This window comes from Macaca mulatta, chromosome 15, assembly GCF_049350105.2.
Source record: "Macaca mulatta isolate MMU2019108-1 chromosome 15, T2T-MMU8v2.0, whole genome shotgun sequence".
Classification (NCBI taxonomy): domain Eukaryota; kingdom Metazoa; phylum Chordata; class Mammalia; order Primates; family Cercopithecidae; genus Macaca; species Macaca mulatta.
Genome location: NC_133420.1, coordinates 58345556 through 58371496, shown reverse-complemented (window position 1 = coordinate 58371496; position 25941 = coordinate 58345556). Strand labels below are relative to the sequence as shown.

Below are 25941 nucleotides of genomic sequence, written 5' to 3'. Positions count from 1 at the left end.
GTTGTTGATGAGACAGTAAAGTAGCACAGCCACTATGGAAAACAGAATGGAGGTTCCTCAAAAACTAAAAATAGAACTACCACATGATCCAGTAATTCCATTACTGGGTATTTATCCAAAGAAATGGAAATCAGTATAGCAAGGACATATCGCACCCCCGTGTTTACTAAAGCACTATTTACAATAGTCAAAATATGAAATCAACCTAAGGGGCCACCAACAGATGAATGGATAAAGAAAATGTGGGGCCGGGCGCAGTGGCTCACACCTATAATCCCAGCACTTTGGGAGACCAAGGCGGGCGGATCACGAGGTCAAGAGATCGAGACCATCCTGGCCAACATGGTGAAACCCCGTCTCTACTAAAAACACAAAAATTAGCTGGGTGTGGTGGTGCGCGCCTGTAGTTCCAGCTACCCGGGAGGCTGAGGCCTCCTTGAACCCAGGAGGCAGAGGTTGCAGTGAGCCAAGATCGTGCCACTGCACTCACTCCAGCCCGTGGCAACAGAACGAGACTCCGTCTCCAAAAAAAAAAAAAAAAAAAAAGCACATATTCAAGCCCTAACAGCCTGGGATTCCCTGGGAAAAACAGAGGAGGCACTACAGACCTGTTTTGGGAAAAACCTCTGTTTTCCTCATGAAACCCGAGAAACAATCTAAGGCTCTGTTCTGTTTTGCATTGAGTTATCTGACATTTTTTACTTTGAAAGGTATCAGAAATTACTTTGAATTATGAGAGAACTAGGTAGGAAATGTACCTTTGGGCATGCTTAATGGCAGTTATGGTTAATACTTGACTCCGCACTTTTGGATTAGAGAAACATGCTCTTGGCCCCCTAGAAGGTATGGAAATGTCCCCACACCCCACTGAGAGATAAGACTCCATGGGAGATGGGCTGGCTCCCTCTTTTTTTGGGATGCAGGATCTGGTATAAAAATAGGACCCTTAATTTGGGTGATCTGTTTTGCATTCCAGCTATGCCTGCTTATTAGGCTGTAGAAACTGCATGCTTTCCTGGTCCTGTTCCTCCAATGGCTCCACCCTGAAGCCAGTAATCTAATTAAAAAAACTGGGAAGTAAAAAATCTTACAACTACTGGATCTTCTGTCTGTGTATTTACATATGTTGTGTGTGATGTAAAAAAAGCTTCGATTGGCTTAAAACTAATAAGTGCTTAAATCAAGTTATAAATTATATCTTTTCTGACCTAATTAATCTCTTAGATATTAGGTCCCCTGAGTCAAAAAATGACATATTTGGCTTATTTGGTATAAACATCACACAGGAAGCACTGCCAAATATGAGATGGTATTTGGCTTTCTTTGGGCTGTATTTGTATAAATATGTTACTGGTATGTGTGTTAAAATTATGAGAAACTCCCATTATTCTGAAATGACAGTCTATGTTATTAATAATTATAATTGATATGTAAATTGCTATATGGCACAGAAGCAAAATTAACTTGTCAATTGTGGTGTTAATAGTGGCTGTCCTAAGACTTTTGTCATCCACAGACAATTGTTGTCTTGTATTGATCCTCTTCAGACAGTCGTTTTAAAATCAACTATAGAACTCTAACAGGTATTCTTGAATGCAGGCTTCTGGTAACTCTGGAGATTCTGACTTCAGAGGAAAAAGCATTCAGGACTCATGGAGAGCTGAAATGTTCACGACTATTAAGCAAGACAGGCATTAACTGCATGGACCTAACTAATAGAGGACTAAAATAATCTTTTTTTGACTTTTTGCTTAAAATGTTGCTGATCGTTTGTTTTGTTTTTAAGAATCAAGGAAACTTTTGAGCGATTAACAGCTTTTAATAATTGAGTAAAGTATACTCCTGTGAACAAAATTTGGAGCATGTTTGTTTCTATCTGATTTTTCCAGAATTAGGAAACTATTTGTAAGTATTCTTAACTTACAGCAATACAATTATGTGCATAAGTGGAATAAGAATGTTTTCTTTTGCAACATGACACAATTGGAATAATTTGTTATTTTACCAAGGCTTTGACTAGAATGGTGTGCTTTCCTTTAAGGAATCAATCTTGACTTATAGAGCCAATAAAAGCCCCTTGGGAAAACTGGTCTCACACCTTGTCTACACAGTCCCTGTACATGGTTTCTGACCTCTGGTAAGTAAAGAATGTCACTTTCTGATAGGCCCAAGAGCCCAAGTTATCTTGGGACCTCCAGAGGAAAGGAATTTACTAAACTCATAGGTATTTGAGGATACAAACCCATTGCTGGGCTCGACTTTTTGAAAAAAGTCTAACCTGAGATTCCTTTTATAAAAAAAAGTTCCATCAAAGCCAATTAAGAAAGCCTATGTGAAAAATACTTATTCCTGTTGCACTTTATGCAAATAACCAGGCCAAGTATAATAAAGCAAACAGCCTGGGACTCCTATGTCTTACCAATCAGTCTTACCATGATTTGTCATTAGTAAAAATGAGGACTGGAGAGAGAACTATGGTACACCTGTCTCATTAGTTGTTTTTGAGTTTTTTTCTGCAATTGAGACTGACTCTGCTTATTCCTGTGAATCAACCACTCATCTCTGGCTGGTACTCAGAAGAAGCAAGAGGGATGGATATCAACTTTTGTTAGAACTCAGAGTTATGAATGGCCCTCGACATACCAATGCTTTCTGACTCAGCTCCTCTCTACCCTGAATAAAAGAGACCTTAATAGTTAGGCAGGAATATCATTGCCCCTATTCAGGCTCAAGTTACAGAATATGGATCGTTGTCCCTCTACCATCCTTAGGATTAAGGGTTCCCTTGTAAAAGAGAGAGGGGAAATATGCCAGAGGCCACTGAACCAGGGCAACTCTGTCAGAGGCATTCAAACCAGAGTGACTCCATGCTGAATAGGGGCTGGGTAAAATAAGGGCTGAGACTTACTGAGCTGCATTCCCAGGAGGTTAGGCATTCTAAATCACAGGATGAGACAGGAGGTCGGCACAAGATACAGGTCACAAAAACCTTGCAGGTTGCAGTAAAGAAACTGGCCAAAACCCAACAAAGCCAAGATGACAAATCATGAAAGTGACCTCTAGTCATCCTCAGTGCTTATTATGTGCTAATTATCATGCTTAAAAAAAAAAAAAACACTCCTAGCAGCACCATGACAGTTTACAAATGACATGGCAATGTCAGGAAGTTACCTTACATGATCTGAAAAGGGAAGTTCCAGGAATTGCCCACCACTTCCCTGGAAAACTCATAAATAATCCACCGCTTGTTTAGCATATAATCAAGAAGTAACCATAAAAATAGCCAGCCAGCAGCCCTTGCAGCTGCTCTGCCTATGGAGCAGCCATTTTTTTAATTCCCTTGCTTTCCTAATAAACTTGTTTTAACAAAAAAAAAAAAAAAAAAAAAGAAAAAGAAAAGAAATATGACCCAGCCAGTGAAAAAGAGAATGACAGGAATAGTACTGATCTATAAATTGTTTTGGGCAGTATGGCCACTTTAACAATATAAATTCATTTCCACAGAATTAGAAAAAACTGTTGTAAATTCATACAGAACCAAAAAAGAGCCTGAATAGCCAAAGCAAACCTAAGCAAAAAGAACAAAGCCAGAGGCATCATATTACTGAACTTCAAACTATACTACAAGGCTATGATAACCAGAACAGTATGATACTAGTATAAAAACAGACGCATAGAATAATGAAACAGAACAGAGAACTCAAAAATAAAGCCACACACTTAAAACCACCTGATCTGCCACAAAATCAACAAAAATAAGCAATGGAAGAAGACTCCCTGTTCAATAAATGGTATTGGAATAACTGGCTATCCACATGCAAAAGAATGAAACTGGACCTCTACATATCATCATATACAAAACTTAAGTCAAAACGGATTAAAGACTTAAACGTACAACATCAGATGATAAAAATCCTGTAAGAAAACCTAGGAAATACCCTGCTCGACACTGGCCTTGGCAAAAAATGTATGGCTAAGACACCAAAAGCAATTACAACAAAAACAAAAACTGGTAAGTGGGACCTAATTAAACTAAAGAGCCTCTGAACTGCAAGAGAAACTATCAAGGAAGCAAACAGACAACCTACAGTATGGAAGAAAATATTTGCAAATGATGCATTCAACAAAGGTCTACTATCTAGAATCCATAAGGAACCTATTAAATCAATAAACAAAACACAAATAACCCCATTAAAAAGTAGGCAAAGGCCTGTAATCCCAGCACTTTGGGAGGCTAAGGTGGATGGATCACCTGAGGTGAGGTGTTCGAGACCAGCCTAGGCAACACGGTGAAACCCCATCTCTACTAAAAATACAAAATTAGCCGGGCATGGTGGCGTGTGCCTATAGTCCCAGCTATTTGGGAGGCTAAGGCAGGAGAATCACTTGAACCTGGTGGCAGAGGTTGCAGTGAGCTGAGAGTGTGCCATTGCACTCGAGCCTGGGCAACAAGAGTGAAACTCTGTCTAAAAAAAATAAAAATAAAAATAAATAAAAAAACAAAAAGTGGACAAATGATGTGAACAGACACTTTTCAAAAGAAGACATACAAGCAGCCAACAAACGTATGAAAAATGCTCATCATCACTAATCATCAAAGAAATGCAAATCAAAACCACAATGAGATACCACCCCACGCCAGTCAGAATAGCTTTTGTTAAAAACTCTAAAAAGAACAGATGGTGGCAAGGCTGCAGAGAAAATGAAACACTTAAACAACTGTTGATGGGAAAGTAAACTACTCCAACTGTGGAGAGCAGTGTGGAGATTTCACAAAGAACGAAGAGTTGAACTACCATTCAACCCAGCAATCTCATTACTGGGGATATACCCAAGGGAAAATAAATTGTCCTACCAAAAGGACACAAGCATGCATATGTTCCTCGCAGCACTATTCACAACAGCAAAACCACAGAATCAACGTAGGTATCCATCAACAGTGGACTGGATAAAGAAAATGTGGTACATATACACAACTGATTACTATGCAGCCATAAAAATCAACAAAATCATGTCCTCTGCAGGTGTCTATCAATGGCAGACTGAAAAAGAAAATGTGGTACATATATGCCATGGTACACTATGCAGCCATATATAAGAATGAAATCCTGTCCTTTGCAGCAACATAGATGCAGCTGGAGGCCATTATCCTAAGTGAACTAACACAGAAACAGAAAACAAAATACTGCATGTTCTTACTTTTAAATGGGAGCAAAATATCAGGTACACATGGACATAAAGATGCGAACAACAGACACTGTGGACTACTAGAGAGAGGCAAGAGCAAGTGGGACAAGGACTAAAAAGCTACCTATTGGGTACTATGCTCACAGCAGGTTGACAGGTGCAGTTATACCCCAAATCTCAAAACCATGCAATATGCCTCTGTAATAATCCTGCACATGTACCCCCATGTATCCCCTGATTCTAAAATAAAAGCTGATAAATGAACAAAAAAGGATGAAATCCTGACATTCATGGCAACATAAATGGACTGGAGGACATTACGTTAAGTGAAATAAGCCAGGCACAGAAAAATAAATACTGCATGTTCTCATTCATATGTGGGAGCTAAGAGAGTTGAGCTCATATAAGTAGAGAGTAGAATTGTGGTTATTAGAGGGTGGGAAGGGTAGGGGGAGGGGAGGATAGGGAGAGATTGCTTAACAGATAAAAAAAAATTACCTCTAGAGAGAGGGGCGGAGCAAGATGGTGGAACAGAAAGCTCCACCAATTGTCCCTCCTGGAAAGACACCAATTTAACAACTATCTACACAAAATAAGCACCTTCATAACAACCAAAAATCAGATGAACACTCACACTACTTGTTTTTAACTTCATTTCACTGAAAGAGGAAGTGAGAAGGTAGAAAAAACTCTCTTGAATCACCAACACCACCTCTCACTCAACCCCTGGCAGCAGCTGCACAGTACAATAAACCGTGTTTGGGAGAAGGAGAGCACAGCAATTGTGAGACATTGCCTTGAACTCAGGGCTTCCCTGTTATAGCAGAAAGCAAAATTGAACAGAACTCAGCTGATGCCCACACGTGGAGGGAGTATTTAAACTAGCCCAAGCCAGAGGAAAATCACCCATTTCAGCAGTCAGAACTTGAGTTCTGGCAAACATCACCATCTTGGGCTACAGTGCTCTGGGCCTCTAAATAAACTTGAAAGGCAGTGTAGGCCACAAGAACTGCAACTTCTGGGCAAGTCTTAGGGCTGAACTGGGCTCAGAGCCAGTGGACATAGGGGAGGAGGATACATGACCTACTGAGACGCCAGGCAGGATGGTTTAAGGGGCTGCTGGCATCACCCCTCCATTAACCCCAGACTGCAAAGCTCACAGCTCCAAAAGAGAACACTTCCTTCTGCTCAAGGCGAGGAGAGGGAAGAGTGGGGAGGACTTTGTCTTGCATCTGGGATACCAGCTCAGTCACAGCAAGACAGGGCACCAGACAGAGTCGTGAAGCACCCTTTCCAGGCCCTAGCTCCTGGATGACATTTCTAGATACACCCTGGGCTAGAAGAGAACCTGCTGCTTTGAAAAGAAGGACCCACTCTTGACAGGATTCATCACCTGCTTACTGAAGAGTCCTTGGGCCTGAATAACCAGCAGCACGAGAAAAGAAACAAATAACATATAATGGAGCTCCAATAGGTCTGGCAGCAGACTTTTCAGTGGAAACCTTACGGGCCAGAAGAAGGTGGCATGATATATTCAAACAGCTGAAGGAAAAAGACTTTTATCCCAGAATAGTGTACCCAGCAAAAACATCCTTCAAATATGAAAGAGAAATAAAGACTCCCACACAAACAAAACCTGAGGGACTTCATCAACATCAGATGTGTCCTACAAGAAATGTTAACGGGAGTACATTAATGAGAAAGAAAAGGACATTAATAAACAATAAGAAATCATCTGAAAGTACTGAAGTCACAGAAAATAGAAAGTACACAGACAAATAGAAAATATTGTAACACTAATTGTGGTGTGTCGACTACTCTTAAGTAGAAAGACTAAATGAGGGACCAATCAAAAAATAATAACCACAACAACTTTTCAAGACATAAAAAGTATAAAAAGATATAAACAGAAACAACAAAAAGTTAAAAAGTAGGGAGATGAAGTTAAAGTGTACAGTTTTTATTAGTTCTCTTTTTGCTTGTTCGTTTGTTTGTTTATGCAGTGTTGTTATCAGCTTAAAATAATGAGTTATAAGATAGTATTTGGAAGTCACATGGCAACCTCAAGTCAAACACACAACAGATATATAAAAAATAAAAAGAAATGAAATCATATCACCAGCGAAAATCACCTTCACTAAAAAGGAAGACAGCAAGGAAGGAAAGAAGGAAGAGAAGACCACAAAACAACGAGAAAACAAATAACAAAATGGAAGGAATATGCCTTTACTTATCAATAACAACACCGAACATAAATGAACTAAACTCTTCAATCAAAAGACACAGACTGGTGGAATGGATTTAAAAAAAACCAAGACCCAAAGATCTGTTGCTTACAAAAAACACACTCTACCTGTAAAGACACACATAGACTGAAAATAAAGAAATGGAAAAAGATATTCCATGCCAATGGAAACCAAAAAAGAGCAAGATCACTATACTTACATCAGACAAAATAGATTTCAAGACAACTGTAAGAAGAGACAAAGAAGGTCACTATATAATGACAAAGGGGTCAATTCAACAAGAGGATATAACAACTGTAAACACAATGCATATACATATGTAACACATATAATACAACGTAAATACATATGCACCCAACACTGGAACACCCAGATATATAAAGCAAGTATTATTATAGCTAAAGAGAGACCCCAACATAGTAATAGCTGGAGACTTAAATACCTGACTTTCAGCCTTGGACAGATCTTCCAGACAGAAAATCAACAAGGAAACATCACAGTTAACCTGCACTATAAACCAAATGGACCTAACAGATATTTACAGAACATTTCATCCAATGGCTGCCGAATACACATTATTTTCCTTATCACATGGCTCATTCTCAAGGACAGACCACATGTTAGGTTACAAAGTCTTAAAACATTCAAAAAAATTGAAATTATCTCAAGCATCTTCTCTGACAACAATGGAATAAAACTAGAAATGGATAACAAGAGAAATCTTGGATATTATACAAGTACATGGAAATTAAACAATATGCTCCTGAATGACCAGTGGTCAATGAACAAATTCAGAAGGAAATTGAAAATCTTCTTGAAATAAATAATGATGGAAATACAACATACCAAAACATATGGGATTCAGCAAAAGTAGAACTAAGAGAGAAGTTTATGGCTATAAATGCCTACGTCAAAAAATAAGAAAAAACTTCCAATAAACAACCTAATGATACCTCTTAAAGAATTAGAAAAGCAAGATCAAACCAAACCCAACATTAGTAGAAGAAAAGAAATAAAGATCACAGCAGAAATAAATGAAATTGAAATGAAAAAGGTAATACAAAAGCACAAGTAACAAAAAGTTGTTTTTCTGAGAAGTTTTACAAAATTGACAAACCTTTAGCCAGACTATGAAAAAAAGAGAGAAGACCGAAACAAATAAAAACAGAAATGAAAAAGGAGACATTACAACTGATAGCACAGAAATTCTAAGGATCATTAGCAGCTACTGTGTGCAACTATCTGCCAATAAATTGGAAAATCTAGAAGAAACTGACACATTCCTAGACATATACAACCTACCACGATTGAGCCATGAAGAAATCCAAAACCTGAACAGACCAATAACAAATAATGAGATTGATGCCATAATAAGAAAGCTTCCAGCAAAGAAAAGTCCAGGACCTGATGGCTTCACTGCTGAATCCTCCCAAACATTTAAGGAAGAACTGATACCAATCCTACTCAAACTATTCCAAAAAACAAAGGAAGAGGAATACTTCCAGACTGATTCTATGAGAACAGCATTATCCTAACACTGAAACTGGAAAAAGACACATCCACAAAAGGAAAACTACAGGCCAATAACCCAATATTGATGCAAAAATCCTCCACAAAATACTAGCAAACCAAATTCAACAGTACATTAGAAAGATCATTAATCATGACCAAGTGGGATTTATCTCTGGGATGCAAGGATGATGGTTCAACATATGCAAATCAATCAATGTGATACATTGTATCAAGAAAATGAAGGATAAAAAACATATGATCATTTCAATTGATGCTGAAAAAGCATTTGATAAAATTCAACATTCCTTCACGACAAACACCCCCAAGAAACCATGCAGAGAAGGAACATATTTCAACTTAATAAAGACCATGTACAATAAATCCACAGCTAGTATCATACTGAATGGGGAAAAACTGAAAGCCTTTCCTCTAAGATTTGGACTACAAGGATGCCCACTGTCACTATTATTCAACATAGTACTGAAAGTCCTTGCTACAGCAGTCAGATGAGAGAAACATATAATGGGCATCCAAATTAGAAAGGAAAAAGTCAAAATATCCTTGTTTGTAAATAATATGATCTTATATTTTGAAAAACCTAAAGACCACCAAAAAACTATAAGAACTGACAAACAAATTCAATAAAGTTGCAGGATACAAAATCAACTTACAAAAATCAGTAGCATATTTATATGCCAAAAGTGAACAATCTAAAAAGAAATAAAAATGTAATCCCATTTACAATAGCTACAAATAAAATACCTAGGAATCAACCAAAGAAATGAAAGATCTCTACAATGATAATTACAAAAAATCGATGGAAGAAACTCAAAAGGACAAAAAAAGGAAAGAAATTCTATGTTTATGGATTGGAAGAATCGATACTGTGAAAATGTTATTACTACCGAAAGCAATCTACATATTCAATGCAATCCCTATCAAAATACCAATGACATTCTTCACAGAAATAGAAAAACAATCCTAAGGTTTATATGGAACCACAAAAGATGGCAGAATAGCCAAAGTTATCTTAAGCTAAAAGAACAAAACTGGAGGAATCCCATGACCTGACTTCAAATTACACTACAGAGGTATAGTGTTAGGTCGGCACAAAAGTAATTGCGGTTTTTTGCCATTTAAAAAAAAAAACAAAAAACAAAAAAAACCACAAAAAAACGGCAAAAATCGCAATTACTTTTGTACCAACCTATAACCAAAACAGCATAATACTGGCATAAAAAACAGACACAGGCTGGGTGCAGTGGCTCACACCTGTAATCTCAACACTTTGGGAGGCCGAGGCTGGTGGATCATGAAGTCAAAAGATGGAGACCATCCTGGCCAACATGGTGAAACCCCATCTCTACCAAAAATACAAGAATTAGTTGGGTACGGTGGCAAGTGCCTATAGTCCCAGTTACTCGGGAGGTTGAGGCAGGAGAATCACTTGAACCCGGAAAGAGGAGGTTGCAGTGAGCCAAGATCGTGCCACTGCCCTCCAGCCTGGCAACAGAGCAAGACTCCATCTCAAAAAAAAAAAAAAAAAAAAAAACCAGACATGTTTATCAGTGCAACAGAAAACCCAGAAATAAATCCATATATCTACAGTGAACACATTTTTGACAAAGGTTCCAAGAACATACATTGGGGAAAGGACAGTCTCTTCAATAAATGGTACTGGAAGAACTGGATATCCATATGCAGAAGAATGAAACTAGACCCCTATCTCTTGCCATACGCAAAAAATCAAATCAAAATGGATTAACCACTTAAATCTCGGACTTCAAACTATGAAACTACTACAAGAGAACATTGGGGAAACTCTCCAGGACACTGGAGTGGGCAAAGACTTCTTTAGCAATCCCCCACAGGCACAGGCAACCAAAGTAAACAAATGGACAAATGGGATCACTTCAAGTTAAACAGCTTTTGCACAGCAAAGGAAACAATCAACAAAGTGAAGAGACAACCTACAGAACAGGAGAAAATATATGCCAACTATCTATTTGACAAGGGATTAATAACGAAAATATATAAGGAACTCAAACAACTCTATACTCAAAAATGTAATAATCTGATTAAATAATGGGAAAAATATTTGAATAGACATTTCTCAAATGGAAACATACAAATGGGAAACAGGTATATAAAAACGTGCACAACATCACTGATCGTCAAAGAAATGCAAAATCAAAACTGCAATGAGATACCATCTCACTCCAGTTAAAATAGCTTTTATTCAAAAGACAGGCAATAACAAATGCTGATGAGTATAAGGTGAAAAGGGAACCCTCTTGCACTGTTGGTAGGAAGGTATATTAGTACAAATGCTATGGAGAACAGTTTGGAGGTGACTCAAAAAAACTAAAAATAGAATGACCATATGATCCAACAAACCCAATGCTAGGTGTACTGAGGAAAGGAAATCAGTATATGCAAGAGACATCTGCACTCCCATGTTCATTGCAGCACTATTCAGAATAAGCTAGATTTGGAAGCAACCTAAGTGTCCACTAACAAACAAATGGATAGAGAAAATGTGGTACATACATATAATGGAGTACTACTAATCCATAAAAAAAGAATGAGATCCCGTCACTTGCAACAACATGGATGGAACTGGAGGTTACTAGGTTAGGTGAAGTAAGCCAGGCACAGGAAAACATTGCATGTTCTCACTTAAATGTGGGAGCTAAAACAAAACAACTGAAATCATGGAGATAGAGCATAGAAAGATGGTTACCAGAGAGTGGAAAGGGTAGTCGAGGGTCAAGGAGGGATGGTGAATGGGTACAAAAATGTAGTTAGAATAAATAGGCCGGGCGCGGTGGCTCACACCTGTAATCCCAGCACTTTGGGAGGCTGAGGCAGGAGGTCAGGAGATGGAGACCATCCTGGCTAACATGGTGAAACCCCATCTCTACTAAAAATACAAAAAATTAGCCAGGCGTGGTGGCGGCCGCCTGTAGTCTCAGCTACTCGGGAAGCTGAGGCAGGAGAATGGCATGAACCCGGGAGGCGAGCTTGCAGTGAGCCAAGATGGCGCCACTGCACTCCAGCCTGGGCGACAGAGCGAGACTCCGTCTCAAAAAAAAAAAAAAAAGAATAAATAAGACATAGTATTTGCTAGCACAACAGGGTGTTGTGTAAAAAGAATTTAATTGTACTTTAAAAAATAAACAGTATGATTCGATCAAAGACAAACGATAAATGCTTGAGGTCATGGATACCCTGATGTGACTATTATGGACTTCAAAATCTCTCTTGGCCGGGCACAGTGGCTCACGCCTATAGTCCCAGAACTTTGGGAGGTTGAGATGGGTGGACCACTTGAGGTCAGGAGTTCAAGACCGGCCTGGTCAACATGGTGAGACCCTGTCTCTACTAAATCTACAAAAATTAGCGGCCGCGGTGGCGCACACCTGTAATCCCAGCTACTCAGGTGGCTGAGGCACAAGAATCACTTGAACACTGGAGGCAAAGGTTGCAGTGAGCCGAGAACGTGCCAATGTACTCCAGCCTGGGAGACAGACAGCAAGACTCTGTCTCCAAAAAAAAAAAATTAAACTCTTGTAGTCCATAAAAATGTACACCCTACTATGTATCTACAAAAATTTAATAAAAATAAATTCTCTCTAGACAGGAGAAATAAGTTCTAGTGTTGTTCTACAGCACTGTAGGGTGACTGTAATTAATAATAATTTATTGTATACTTTTGAGTACTAGAAGAGAGGATTATCCTAATGTAACCATTAAACACGATATACATGTATTGAAATATTACTCTGTATCTCATAAATATGTTTATCACATGTGAATTTAGAAAAATCTAAGTGATAAGAAAGCTTTGTGTTATAGCTCATTTTTTCTTTTTCAGTTGCACATAAAATTTTGCCTTACAAGCAGTGATGAGTTAGACTGGGTGAACTATGGCAGTAAATATTTATTCTATTGTTGGGAAAATAATGAGATAACTGTAGTGCCTACAAAACACTTCATAGATGCTGGTACTGTTTATTATTCATTTATCTATCCACCTGTTCAACAATTACAACTGAACACCTACTATGTGCTAGACACCATTCCAGTGCTAGGAACAGAAGGGTAAAAACATAAGGTCTCTACTCTCATGCAGCCATTTTATCATTATTATTGTCATTATTAAGATCACTGCTGCTGCTACTACTACTTCTACTTGTTTCCACAGGCTAGAATATTAAATGAAATTCTTTTTCTTAATGGACAGAACAGTATGAACATATTAAATGAAATTCTTAAATGAATGAAAATGAAAAACTCAGGACAACCACACAGAGAACTGTGGGTCAGTTTCTAGAAGCCATCAAATAGCTCAGCTCTAAGCATTCCTCAAAATGCTGGCAAAAGACTATTCAAAGAAAGTTTTTAAAAATTCAATAATTGTGTTGAAGGTCATTTATTACAGTGAAAATAAGCAAATTACAATTAACAATATCACAATACCCCTGTACAACGCAGATTTCTAGCTTCTTACCCACATTTTTTCGAAAACTCCAAGGCATAAGGTGCTCCTACCTTTTTCCTTAATCAATGACAAACTATAGGTTCAGGACTTTTAAAATACCAAGTTCCTAAAAATTTGTAAAATTTCAACCTTACCAAAAAATTGCAATTGCATTTTTATTTATATAATGACCCATTGCAGACTATTTAAATAGACTATTTTATAATCTATAATAGGACATTTTAAGTTGTTTGTATTCAGAAATGGGTGAATTCTCCATTTCTATGGTGAATTCAATTTAAACTACCTTATTCTGACTTTCAAATAGCATAGTTAACTGATAAAAGCTGTATCGTCCTGGGTTCCAGTCTGGCTCCCTCCATTTACTATGCAACCTTGGGAAATCACTTAGCCTCTCTATATCTTTCAGTCTCTTCATCAGTAAAATGGTAACACAATCCAACTCTCTGAAAGGTCAGTGTTCCTTTCTACCTCAGAAACTTCGTATTTACTGCTACTTCCATCTAAAACACTCTTCTTCCCCTACTTCACTTGAAACTTCCTACTCTTCCTTCACTTTTTATCATTTCCTCAAAAATGTCTTCCCTATCCCTGCAGACTAAGTCAGACTCATCATTTCGTAGCATTCAATACCTTCCCGTTAGAATAGATATCACAATATGTGATCGTGTATTGATCTCTCTTGCCTTTCTAGGTGTGTTTAGTTCATTGCTGTAGTTATAGAACCTTCCACATAGCATTACATAAGGTAGGCATACATTTTTTTTGTTGTTAAATGAATGAATAATACTACTTTAGAGGAGTAATGAGTCGCGGTAAAGATAACTAAAATATCTGAAAGAACATGTCTAAATTCAAGTAAGCACTCACTAAGTAGCAGGGTTTTTTCCCAGGCAATGTGACTACAAACTTTTTACAGGAACTTTTCAAGAAATCATACTATGACTTTGGATAAAAGGTCTCAGCGAAAAAGTGAGTCGGAAGCAAGGCAGACAGACTGAAGTACTCAAGGGCAGGACAGAGTAGGTTAACATAACACCAGACAAGTGAACGATATGAACAAGACATATGTGGGCATGATGATATCTTGATTCTGAGGCCATCTTCTGTCCTTGCTAGGAAGCTTCTTACAGATCTTCTGCCTAACAAAAACTAATCCTAAAGCAACAAATAGATACACTTGGTTGGAAAGAATACTGTAACAAAATACAGACCACAAGAAGTAAAGCTTTTTATTTGCAAACAAACCTAATTGTGTAAGTAGAAAATCCTATGGACTCTATTTATAAAACTTATTAGAACTAGTAAGTTTTAGTGTACAGGGTCAATATAAGAAATCAATCTTATTTCTATAAACTAGCAACAAAAACACTAAAAATTAAAATTTAACAATCAATGCCATTTATAACAGCACCCCCAAATAAGAAATACTTACTGAGAGATCTCACAACAGATGTCCAAAACATGAGAAAAAAATACCAGGCAAGCCCAAAATGAAGGACATTCTACAAAATTCTTAATGAATACTACTCAAAACTGTCAAGATTGTGAAAAATGAAGCCTGAGAAACAAACAGATCAAAGGTAACCAGGAAGACATTATGCCTAAAAGTGATATCCTAGAACAACAACAACAAAAAGACCTAAGTGGAAGAGGGATAAAATCCAAATAGAATCCATAGTTTAATTAATAGTAGTGTACCAATTTTAGTTTCTTAGGCTTTGACAAATGTGCCATAGTAATATAAGATATTGATGTTAGGGTAAAATACATAAGGCATATAAGGGAACTCTCTGTATTATTTTTGCAACTATAATCTATGTATAATCTACAATTATTCCAGAAATGAAGTTTATTCTTAAAATATCATTTACAATAGCATCAAAAAAATAAATAAATACTTAGGAATAAATCTGACAAAGCTATCCAAGACATGTAGGCTGAAAAACCGCAAAACATTGCTGGAAGAAACTGAAAATGCCTAAATAAATGGAGAGATAACAATCTTCGTGGATTCGAAGACTCAGTATCATTAAAATAACAATTTTCCATAAATTGCCCTGAGGATTCAAAGTAACCCCAGTTAAAATCCCAGTAGCCTGGCCAGGCGCGGTGGCTCACGCCTGTAATCCCAGCACTTTGGGAGGCCGAGGAGGGCAGATCACGAGGTCAGGAGATCGAGACCATCCTGGCTAACACGGTGAAACCCCATCTCAACTAAAAATACAAAAAATTAGCTGGGCTAATTTTGGGCACCTGTAGTCCCAGCTACTCAGGAGACTGAGGCAGGAGAATGGCTTGAACTCAGGAGGCGGAGCTTGCAGTGAGCGGAGATCACGCCACCACACTCCAGCTTGGGCGACAGAGGAGACTCTGTCTCAAAAAAACAAAAAAAACTCAGTAGCCTTTTGTCATTAAAAATTAACAAACTGATTCTAAAAGTTAAATGGAAATCTAAATCAACCAGAACTGCCAAACAACTCTGAAAAGAAAGTACAAAGTTGAAAGTTTTACCTGACTAGACTTCAAGACTCGTTATAAGCTATAGTAATCTACAAAGTACTGCTACACAGACAAACGGATCAACAGTATAGAACAGAGAGAACAGAAATAGACCCACACATACAGTGTCAGTTTATTTCAGCAAAGATGCAACAACAGTGAAGAAAGGATAGTCTTTTCAACAAATAATGCCAGAACCATATGCAAAAAAATGAACTCCAATTCATACACTGTGCCACATGTAAAAATTAATTCCAAATGGATTACAGACATAAGTATAAACCTGCATACTACCACATCTGTAAAAGAAAACATAGAAGAAAATCTTTGTGATCCTGTGTAAGGCAAATACTTCTTAGATACAACATCAAAAGTGTAATTCATTTTAAAAACTGATAGTAAGACTGCACCAACATTAAGAATATCTGCTTTTCAAAATACACTCTTCAAGCTGGAGGTCTCATACTTCTTGATTTCAAAACATATTACAAGACTACAGTAATCAAAAAGTGTGGAACTGGCATAAAAACAGACACACAGACCATGGTACAGACTACAGGGTCCAGAAATAACCCCTCAAATATATAGTAAAATGATTTTCGATGAGGATGCTAAGACCATTCAATGGGGAAAGAACAGTCTCTTCAATAAATGATGCTGGAAAACCTAGAAGTACACATGCAAAATAATAAAGCTGGGCCCTTACCTTGTTCCATACACAAAAATTAACTCAAAATAAATGAAAGACCTGAACATAAGACCTAACACTCTTCAACTCTCTAAACACTCTAAAACTCTTAGAAGAAAACATAGGAGAGTAAACCTTCATGACATTAGATTGCAATTATTTCCTGGATATAACACCTAAAGCACAGTCAACCAATGTAAAAATTCATAAGATAGACTACATTACAATTAAAAATTTCTATGAATAAAAAGACACAATCAACAGAGTGAAAAGGCAACTGACAGAACAGGAGAATTTATTTGCAAATCATATATATGAGGGGTGAATATCCAGAATATACAAAGAACTCCTACAACTTAACATCAACAACAAAATCCCAAATAACCTGATTTTAAAATGGGCGAAGGAGTTGAAAAAATATTTCTCCAAGGAAGATGTACAAATGACCAATAAACATGTGAAAAAATACTGAACATCACTAATTATTAGGGAAATGCAAACCAACACCACAATGAGATACCATCTCACACCCATTAGTATGGCTGCTATAAATAAACAAACAAACAAACAAACAAAACAGAAAATAGAGCCCACATGATCTCACACACCATAGTCCCAGCTACTCAGGAGGCTGGATGGGAGGATCCCTTGAGCCCAGGAGTTCCAGACCAGCCTAAGCAACATAGTGAGACCTTGTCTCTATTAAAACAACAACAATAACAAAGAGAAAATAAGAAGTGCAGGTAAGCATGTGGAGAAACTGCAACCCTTAGGTACTCCTAATGAAAATGTAAAATGATACAGCTGCTATGAAAGACTGTATGACGTTTCCTCAAAAATTACAAACTACCATATGTTCTAGCAATTCCACTGCTGGATATATATCAAAAAAAAAAAAAATGGGTACTTTCTTTAAAGGTCTCAAAGAGATATTTGTACACTCATGTTCATGGCACCATTATTTACAACAGCCAATGGCAGAATCAACCTGTGTTCTCGATGGATGATAAACAAATCATGGTATATACATACCAAGAAATATTATTCAGCCTTAAAAAGCAGGGAAATTCTGATGCATGCTACAACATGAATAAGCCTTGCAAACATTATGCTAAGCGAAATATGCCAGTCACAAAAAGACAGACACTGTATGATTCCACTTATGTGGAGTACCTAGAGTAATCGCATTCACAGAAAAAGAAGGTAGAAAGGAAGTTGCTAGGGGCTGGGGAGAAGGGGCAATGGGAAGCTATTGTTTAATAGGTGTAGAGTTTCAGTTTTGCAAGATGAAGAACGGGAGACTGGTTGCACAACAATGTGAATACATTTAACAGTATTAAATTGTACAATTTAAAATGGTAAGATAGTAATTGTATGTGTATGTTACAATTTTTTTTAAAAAAATACAAAAGTAGAATGGGAGAAAATATTTGCAAATTACACGTGAAAAAAGACTTGTACTCAAAATATATAAAAAACTCTCAAAACTCAGTAAGAGGGTAGGGCACAGTGGCTCATGCTTGTAATCCCAGCACTTTCAGAAGCCAAGGCATAACAATCACTTTAGCCCAGGAGTTTCAGACCAGCCTGGGCAACATAGGGAGACCTGTCTCTAAAAAAATTTTTTTTAAATTAGCCGCGTGTGGTGGCACATGCTACTTGGGAGGCTGTGGTGGAAAGGTCACTGGGGTCTGGAAGGTCGAGGCTCCAGTGAGCCGAGATTGTGCCACTGCACAACAGCCTGGGCGACACAGTAAGACCCTGTCGCAAATAAATAAATAAACAAATTTCGATAAGAAAATAAACAATCTAATAAAAAATATGTAATATTTGAACAGACACATCATCACAGATACATGAATGTCATATAAACATGTGAGAATATTCTCAACATCATTAATTATTAGAAAAATACAAATTAAACCACAAGGAGATACCACTTTACACATATTGGAATATGTAAAATTAAATAGACTATCCACTCCAAGTTTTGACAAGAATATGGAACAATTGGAACTCTCATGTACTATTAATGGATATATAAAATAGAACAAATACTTTGGAAAATAGTTTGGCAGTTTCTTAAAAAGTTTAACATGGACCTACCACATGACCTAGCATTTCACATCTAGGTATTTGCTCAGGAAAAATGAAAACATATGCATAAAGATTTATATCTGAATGTTCATAACAGCTTTATTTGTCATCTTTATTTGTATAAAGATTTATATCTGAATGATCATAACAGCTTTATTTGTAATAGCCAGCAAGTCAAAACAACCCAAATGTCTGTCAGGAATTGAACAGATAAAGAAATTGTGGTATACAGCCACACAATAGAATGCCACTAAATAATAAGAAATAATATATGCAACATGAAACAATTTCAAAATAAACATACTGAGTCAAAAAAAAAAAAAAAAACCCAGACCAAAAAAAAAACCTCATACTGTATATAAAATTCTAGAACCAACACCACTTATATAAAATTCTAGAAAATGCAAACTAATCTCCAGTGATGGAAAGCAGATGGTCCTTAAGGATAATGGAGGTAGGGGATAGAAGGGACAGACAGGGACCACAAAGGGGCACAAGGAAAATTTTGGGGAATGACAGCTATGCTCAACATCTTGACTGTAGTGATGGTTTCATGGATATACACATGTATCAAAACCTATAAAATTATAAAATTTAAATGTGTGTAATGCATTATATGTCACTTATACCTCAATCAATCTCTTTTAAAAACTGCTTTAGGATTGAACAATTTATTTTTCGCAGCACTGATACATATATGAGTATATAAATTAAAATTGTTCAAATGGTTAGGAAAAAAAAAATTCGACCACAGAATAATCTGCCTAAAAGGCATTTCTCTTTAGAACACAGAATTCTTAAGGTTCTTCCAGTTCAAAACCTCTACAATCTAATTGGCATGTAAGAGGTTAACAAAACTACAATTTGTCTTACAATCTCTAAAGAGACTGTGGAAAATGTAAATACATTAATCAATAAGGGTTTCATAACATCATTTCTTTAAAAGAATTACATAGAAGAGAAAAAATATTCAGAGAGATGCATAATACCTCATAATATGCATAATACCTCAGATAACTTGCTGGTGGACTGAAAAGCATCTGAACTGTGCTATTTGCTCCCATAAAAAGAAAGCTTACTAGCAATGATGTCAGATTTTCTTCAAAAGTTATTGGTTTAAAAGATGGAATAAATGATATTTATGGTTCAAGGATATAAGTATTAAATTTTCTTCCCAATGAATGTAAGCTTTAGAGCATAATTTCCAATTTTATGGTTCAAATTCAGTAAAAGTAGGAACTCTTATCTGCACTGTAACATCTAATTAAATACATAAAGAATAGAAAGATTTGAAATGAGAACCCACACCAAAAACATCATGTTCTCTGTCAGCGAAAGGTCGGAGAAAAGATCTGGAAAGCAGTGTGAAAATGTAGCCCATGCTTGTACTGAAATCTTTTATTGCTCCCTTCATCCTATCTAGTTACGAATTTCAGCAGACAGAAATACTGGGTGAGGCTTAGAAGACTGTGAAATGATTTCCTGTTGGAAAATGCCTTGCTGCCTAGCACAAAGCTATATCAATAACTCCCCAAAATGTTTGAACAGAAAAGAGCAAATGAAGGCATTTGGTCAGAAGATCAGGATTCAAATTCCAGCTTGACCAGACACTGAGCTATGTAACATTGATTAAGCCACTTCATATTCATTTCCTCATCAGTAAAATGAAAAGTTAGGTGTGTGTACACACATACTAATTTTAATCAGTAGGTTAAGTATAAAAAGTAGAAAACTTGAAGAATGGGAGACAGTTCTGTATTCACACCAACTTAACCAATAATGCAATAGCTTTTTGTGAGCAGTCTCTGTCTCCCAGAAACTGTCAGATGCTTGAGACAGAGATTAATAAGTGGTTTGGTCTCCTCTTAAAAGTGAGCATTAAAAGAAAGAAAGAAAAAAAAAAATTCCTGCCTTGATGAACAGACAATGCAGCTGATAAGACAACTAAGACAAACAGAACTATCAAATACAATGAGTTTAGTACGATGAGAGAGGAAAGTTCAAGTATAATGGGAGCACACAGGAGTGGGAGCACACAGGAGGAAACACCACTAGCAAGATTACTAGTTCAAGTTAGAGAAATCCATCATGTATATGAAAAACCATGGGGATTTCATAGAGAATGCTCCACCAGGACAAGCAAAATGCAAGAGGTTGGATTTTAAGAGCTTAAACTAAGTTTCTTAATACTCTTAATAATTATAATCAGTTGCTACAGCTAATTAGACCTCAAAAATAGTCTAAACCAATACAAAAACAGAAACACACAAAAATCTCAGACTATCTTATTTGAAATGACTATAAATGGTATTTTCACATGATTCTAAAATAACAGAAATCCATTTTTTCTTCTAATACCATATTTCAATTTTATTTACTGATTTTGGTATTTGCTTTGGTAGAAAACACTGCTAATTTTGATCCCAATGCTTGACCTACTGTAATTTTTAAAATAACAACAAAAAAACCTTCACACAAGCCAAATGGAAAGTAGTGTTATAAGTACATAAAAATTAAATAGTAACAATTTAACCAAGGTCACTAGAACATTTTCGGTTTGTTCTCCACTTAAAAGCAGAGCATTTAAAAAAAAGAAAAGGAAAAAAAAGAAAAGAAAAACTATGCATGTGTGCCTGTGTTTGGGATGGGACAGTTTCTTTTAGACTTCCTATTGAGGTACTTACAGTGCTGATCACAATCAACTCTGGCAAACACTACTTGATTTTCATTTGGAAATTCTTCCTTAATGACATCGGAAGCTTCCTCAAAAATTGGATGCAACATCTGACTGAAACGACACCTATACACAGAGAAGGATGCCAATTAGAAATGAAAAGCAGAAGTAATAAAATCTTATTTCAGTTATTGCCCGTTGACATTTGATATAGGCACAATGAACAACTCTTCGAGATAATCACACACTTAATTTAATCATGGACCCTGACGTTGTTCAATGGAGATGAAGACAATTTTGAATTCAAAGACTGTATAACAATTCTAAGAATGTATAATAGATTTTGGTTTTATTCATCTTAAGATAATTGCCAGTATTATGGAGCACACAGCTAAGGATCTCTTGCAGAGGTCATAAAACAAGTCTGAAATAAGCCCTCTAAGAAGTACTACTAGGATTTGCAACTACTGAGGCTTGAACATTTATGAAAGAAATTAGCTTTCTCTATTTTATTTAATTTTTTTTTGAGACAGGATCTCATTCTGTTGCACAGGTTGGAGGGCAGGGGCACAATCTCAGCTCACTGCACCCTCCAACTCCAGGGCTCAAGCGATCCTCCCACCTCAAAATAATAAAATTTTAGACTACTGTGTAAAATATTTTAACTATATTGTAGATATTAGACTGCTCCACCTGGCTAGTTCTATCAAATCTCACAGGCAAGTTAGCATACCAAATAAATAAGTTATATTAAAAGAATATATGGTATATAATGACTATCTCCCCTCAAAATTTACCCCTTGTTAAAATGGGCTTTTACATCTGTAAACATACTAAATACAGTAAGTCTAGAAGCAAGTATCTTAAATTCCTAACCAAGACTTCCTGTCTATATTTTCTTTTACTTTAAACACAAGGCACAAACCCCACAACAGTCTGTAAACTTGTTACTTCTAACTGTCCCTTAATCAAGTCAAACATTTCACAAATACAGTCATGTGGTGTTTAACAACAGGCATATACTCTAAGAAATACACCATTAGGTGATTTCTTCATTGTGCAAACATCATAAAGTATACTTACACAAACCTAGACGGTATAGCCTAGCATGCATCTACACTATATGGTATACAGCCTCCTATTGCTCCTAGGCTACAAACCTGTACCACACGTTAATATACTAACTACTGTAAGCAACTAACACAACAGCACTTGTGTATCTAAACGTATCTAAACATAGAAAAGGTACAGTAAAAATACGGTATTATACATGGGACTTCTGTCATTGACCTAAACATCATTATGTCATGGATGACTATGTTCTAGGTCATTAAAGGGACCCAATAAGAAGGGGAAGAATCAGAATTAGTAACCAGCTGAGTTAGAATGGTCTTTCTCTTACAGAAGAAGTATTAAGGATATGTAAACAAACTACAGTTGCTACTCTTGCTTCCGGAGCCCTTTTCCACCAAATAATTTACTTAAATGATGTCAGTGAACAGTTTAATCCACATGTAATTAGGTAATACATATTAGCTTTCATACAATAAAAATATTGGAAAGCCTGTGAAAGGATGCAAACAATATACTTCCTCCCTATTTCTTCTTGTGTATATATATATCTCTTCTAGCCCACTCACCTGACTTCCTAAGGAGATGTCCTAGAATATACCAAGGAGACACATCTGTATCTTCAATCTCTTGCTTTCAAGTGGCTCTTTCCTCTTTTAGCATTCTTAAATCTCTCCCATCAGGGATAAGTGGGTGGGGTCTGTGGACATCATGGACCGTGTCTTATTTGACTACGTAGTCTAATAAGCATTCAATATATGTGTATCAAATGAATAAATTGACAGAATGGAGCGGCTAGGACCCCAGGTTTGCAGGTTCTTACTGTCCGTAGAAAATAAGGTAGCTGGAGGACAGGGGGAGGCAGGGGGTCCCATTAATCAGGGGCTGATTAATGGTTTCTTGAAAAATTTAGATCTGACCTAGTGAAGAAAGAGCGGGCAAGCCTCTTTATGGCTTAAGGGCAACGTAAAAAAACACATCAAGGGCTTCTTTTCTCTAGATTGTCCAGTTTGCCACCCAGTAAGTATTTAAGCATGGTTCATGTTTAAAATAGGACCTGTCTTAATACAGGTTGAATGTCCCTAATCCGAAAATTCAAAATGCTTCAAAATCTAAAACTGTTTGAGCACTGACAAGATGCTCAAAGGAAATGCTCATTAAAGCATTTTGTATTTCATATTTTTGGGGTTAGTGATGTTGAACCAGTAAGTATAATGCAAATATTCCCAAACCTGAAAAAACCCAAAATCTGAAACACTTCTGGTCCCAAGTATTTCAGATAAGGGATACTCAACCTGTACCAAAAGATGAGAAGGGAAAATGAAATAAAATGTTACGTTTATAAAAGGAACATCACAAAAGAAATGGATCTATTAAAAGGGCCTAACGGTCATCTAAACCTAATCTCCAATCTAGTACTTAAATCAATCCTTAACAAATCTACCAAATAGATAAGTCTTTGCAGAGACATTCTGAGGGCACTTACTAATATGATCTAGTTAGAGAAAGAAATAAGTTTTGCAGTCAGGCATACCTGAATTTAAATCCCAGTTCCACCACTTACTAGCCATATGACCTTTCTGAGCCTCAATTCCTCAACCTAAAAGGAAATTATAATACCTACCTGCAGAGTAGTTCTGAGCATTTAAAACAACCTATGTAAAGAGTCTGGATGGGAATGGTTAATGGGTACAAAAATATAGTTAGAATGAATAAGATCTAGTAGGATGACTACAGTAAACAGAAATGTATTGTACATTTTTAAATAAAAGAGTAAAACTGGAATGTTTATAACATAAATGATGAATCCTTGAAGTGATGAATACTCCATTTACCCTGATGTGTGTTTTTTTTGTTTTTGTTTTGAGACAGAGTCTCACTCTGTCACTCAGGCTGGAGTGCAACAGCGTGATCTCGGCTCACTGCAACCTCCGCCTCCTGGGTTCAAGCAATTCTCCTGTCTCGGCCTCCCAAGTAGCTGGGATTACAGGTGCCCGCCACATCCGGCTTTTTGTATTTTTAGTAAAGACGGGGTTTCACCATGTTCGTCAGGCTAGTCTTGAACTCCTGACCTCAGGTGATCCGCCCGCCTTGGCCTTCCAAAGTGCTGTGATTACAGGTGTGAGCCACCGTGCCCGGCCATGTGATTATCATACTTTGTTCACCTCTATCAAAATATCTCATGTACCCCATAAATATATATACCTACTATGTACCCATAAATATTAGGTAATCTGTTTTAAATAGTCTGGCACAAAACAGCATTATTAACCACCTACTACAGTATTACTCGAGGAGCTGCAGTATTTTTAAGCACCTCTATTACAGAATTATTAAACTGTGCCACATCCATAACTTCCAGAAGGAACTCAGAGTCTAGACTTTGAGGCCACATAGTATTAAGTCTATGTCCTACAGCCAATTACCCAAGCTTTTTCAGCTGTATAAAAGAGTATTAATTCATTAACAACTTAAGGTATTCTTGAGGTAATGTTTTACCAAATAACTTAGTCCACGTTTCCAATTCAGTTTTTTTTTTTTTTTTTTTTCCAAAAGATCCCAGCAGCATGTTCTATTACTCTTTCTTGCAACATACAAAATCTCTCAGTCAGGAGAAAGTCGCTCTAGTTTTTCTTCAGACATCATCTAGTTGGGTAACCTTGGGAAAGTACTTCACTCCCCTGGATTTCAGTTTTCTTATTTTAAAATGGATTGGACTACATAATCTTCTGCCAAATTTTGTGGCTATTAATACATCTTGACAACCCTAATTTACCTTGAAAAATGCTACCTTTGTTACATATTTTATAAACAGCATTTTCTCTGTGTATCTGCAACTTTTTTAAACTGAAGTTTTTAAAATAATCATACCATATATACATTCATTTAGCAGACATTATGTACTTATCAGCCACATATTAAGCAAAGTGCTTGGGGATTAAAGTTGAAAATAAAACTATGGTATGTATTTTCACAGAGCAAACAATGTAGCAGGGAGTCACCAACTGGATTACAGCCTACAAGTGTTATGACTGGGTAAGTATGGGTGTTACGGGAAATAACAGAAGGGCTCCTAATCAGAGTCAAGAGTAGGGGAAGGTGTATTGATCCAGGAGGATAACCTGGAGAAAGTGGCAACTAATCTAAGACTTGAAAGATTAGAAGTTAACTAAGTAAAGAAATGGGTGACAGAAGAATGATCCATCCAGGCAGGGGAAATATCATACCTAACAGTCCAGTGATGAAATACAGAATTTTACAGGAATTGAAAGCAGCTTAGTTTAACTGGAGCAGAATGTGGAAGTGGAGAGAGGCCAGACATAACAGCTACAGAGGGAATAAGAGACCAGTTCATAAGGGGCCTTCTGTAAAGGATTTAAATTTTAACCCAAAGGTAATGGAAACATTTTAAGGGTTTTAAGAAGGGGTATAAACTAATCTTATTTACACTGTAAGAAAG

General features: G+C 36.8%; 1 protein-coding gene across 2 annotated transcripts in view; it reads right to left on the bottom strand.

The window, feature by feature from the left end:
- Nucleotides 1-25941, bottom strand: part of ERP44 (endoplasmic reticulum protein 44) — a 115196-nt gene that overhangs the window by 47385 nt on the left and 41870 nt on the right. For both annotated transcript variants that reach the window (XM_015117213.3, XM_077965655.1), the window contains one exon: nucleotides 21421-21536. In XM_015117213.3, the coding sequence (XP_014972699.1) occupies nucleotides 21421-21536 (116 nt within the window). The remainder of the gene's footprint in view (nucleotides 1-21420; nucleotides 21537-25941) is intronic.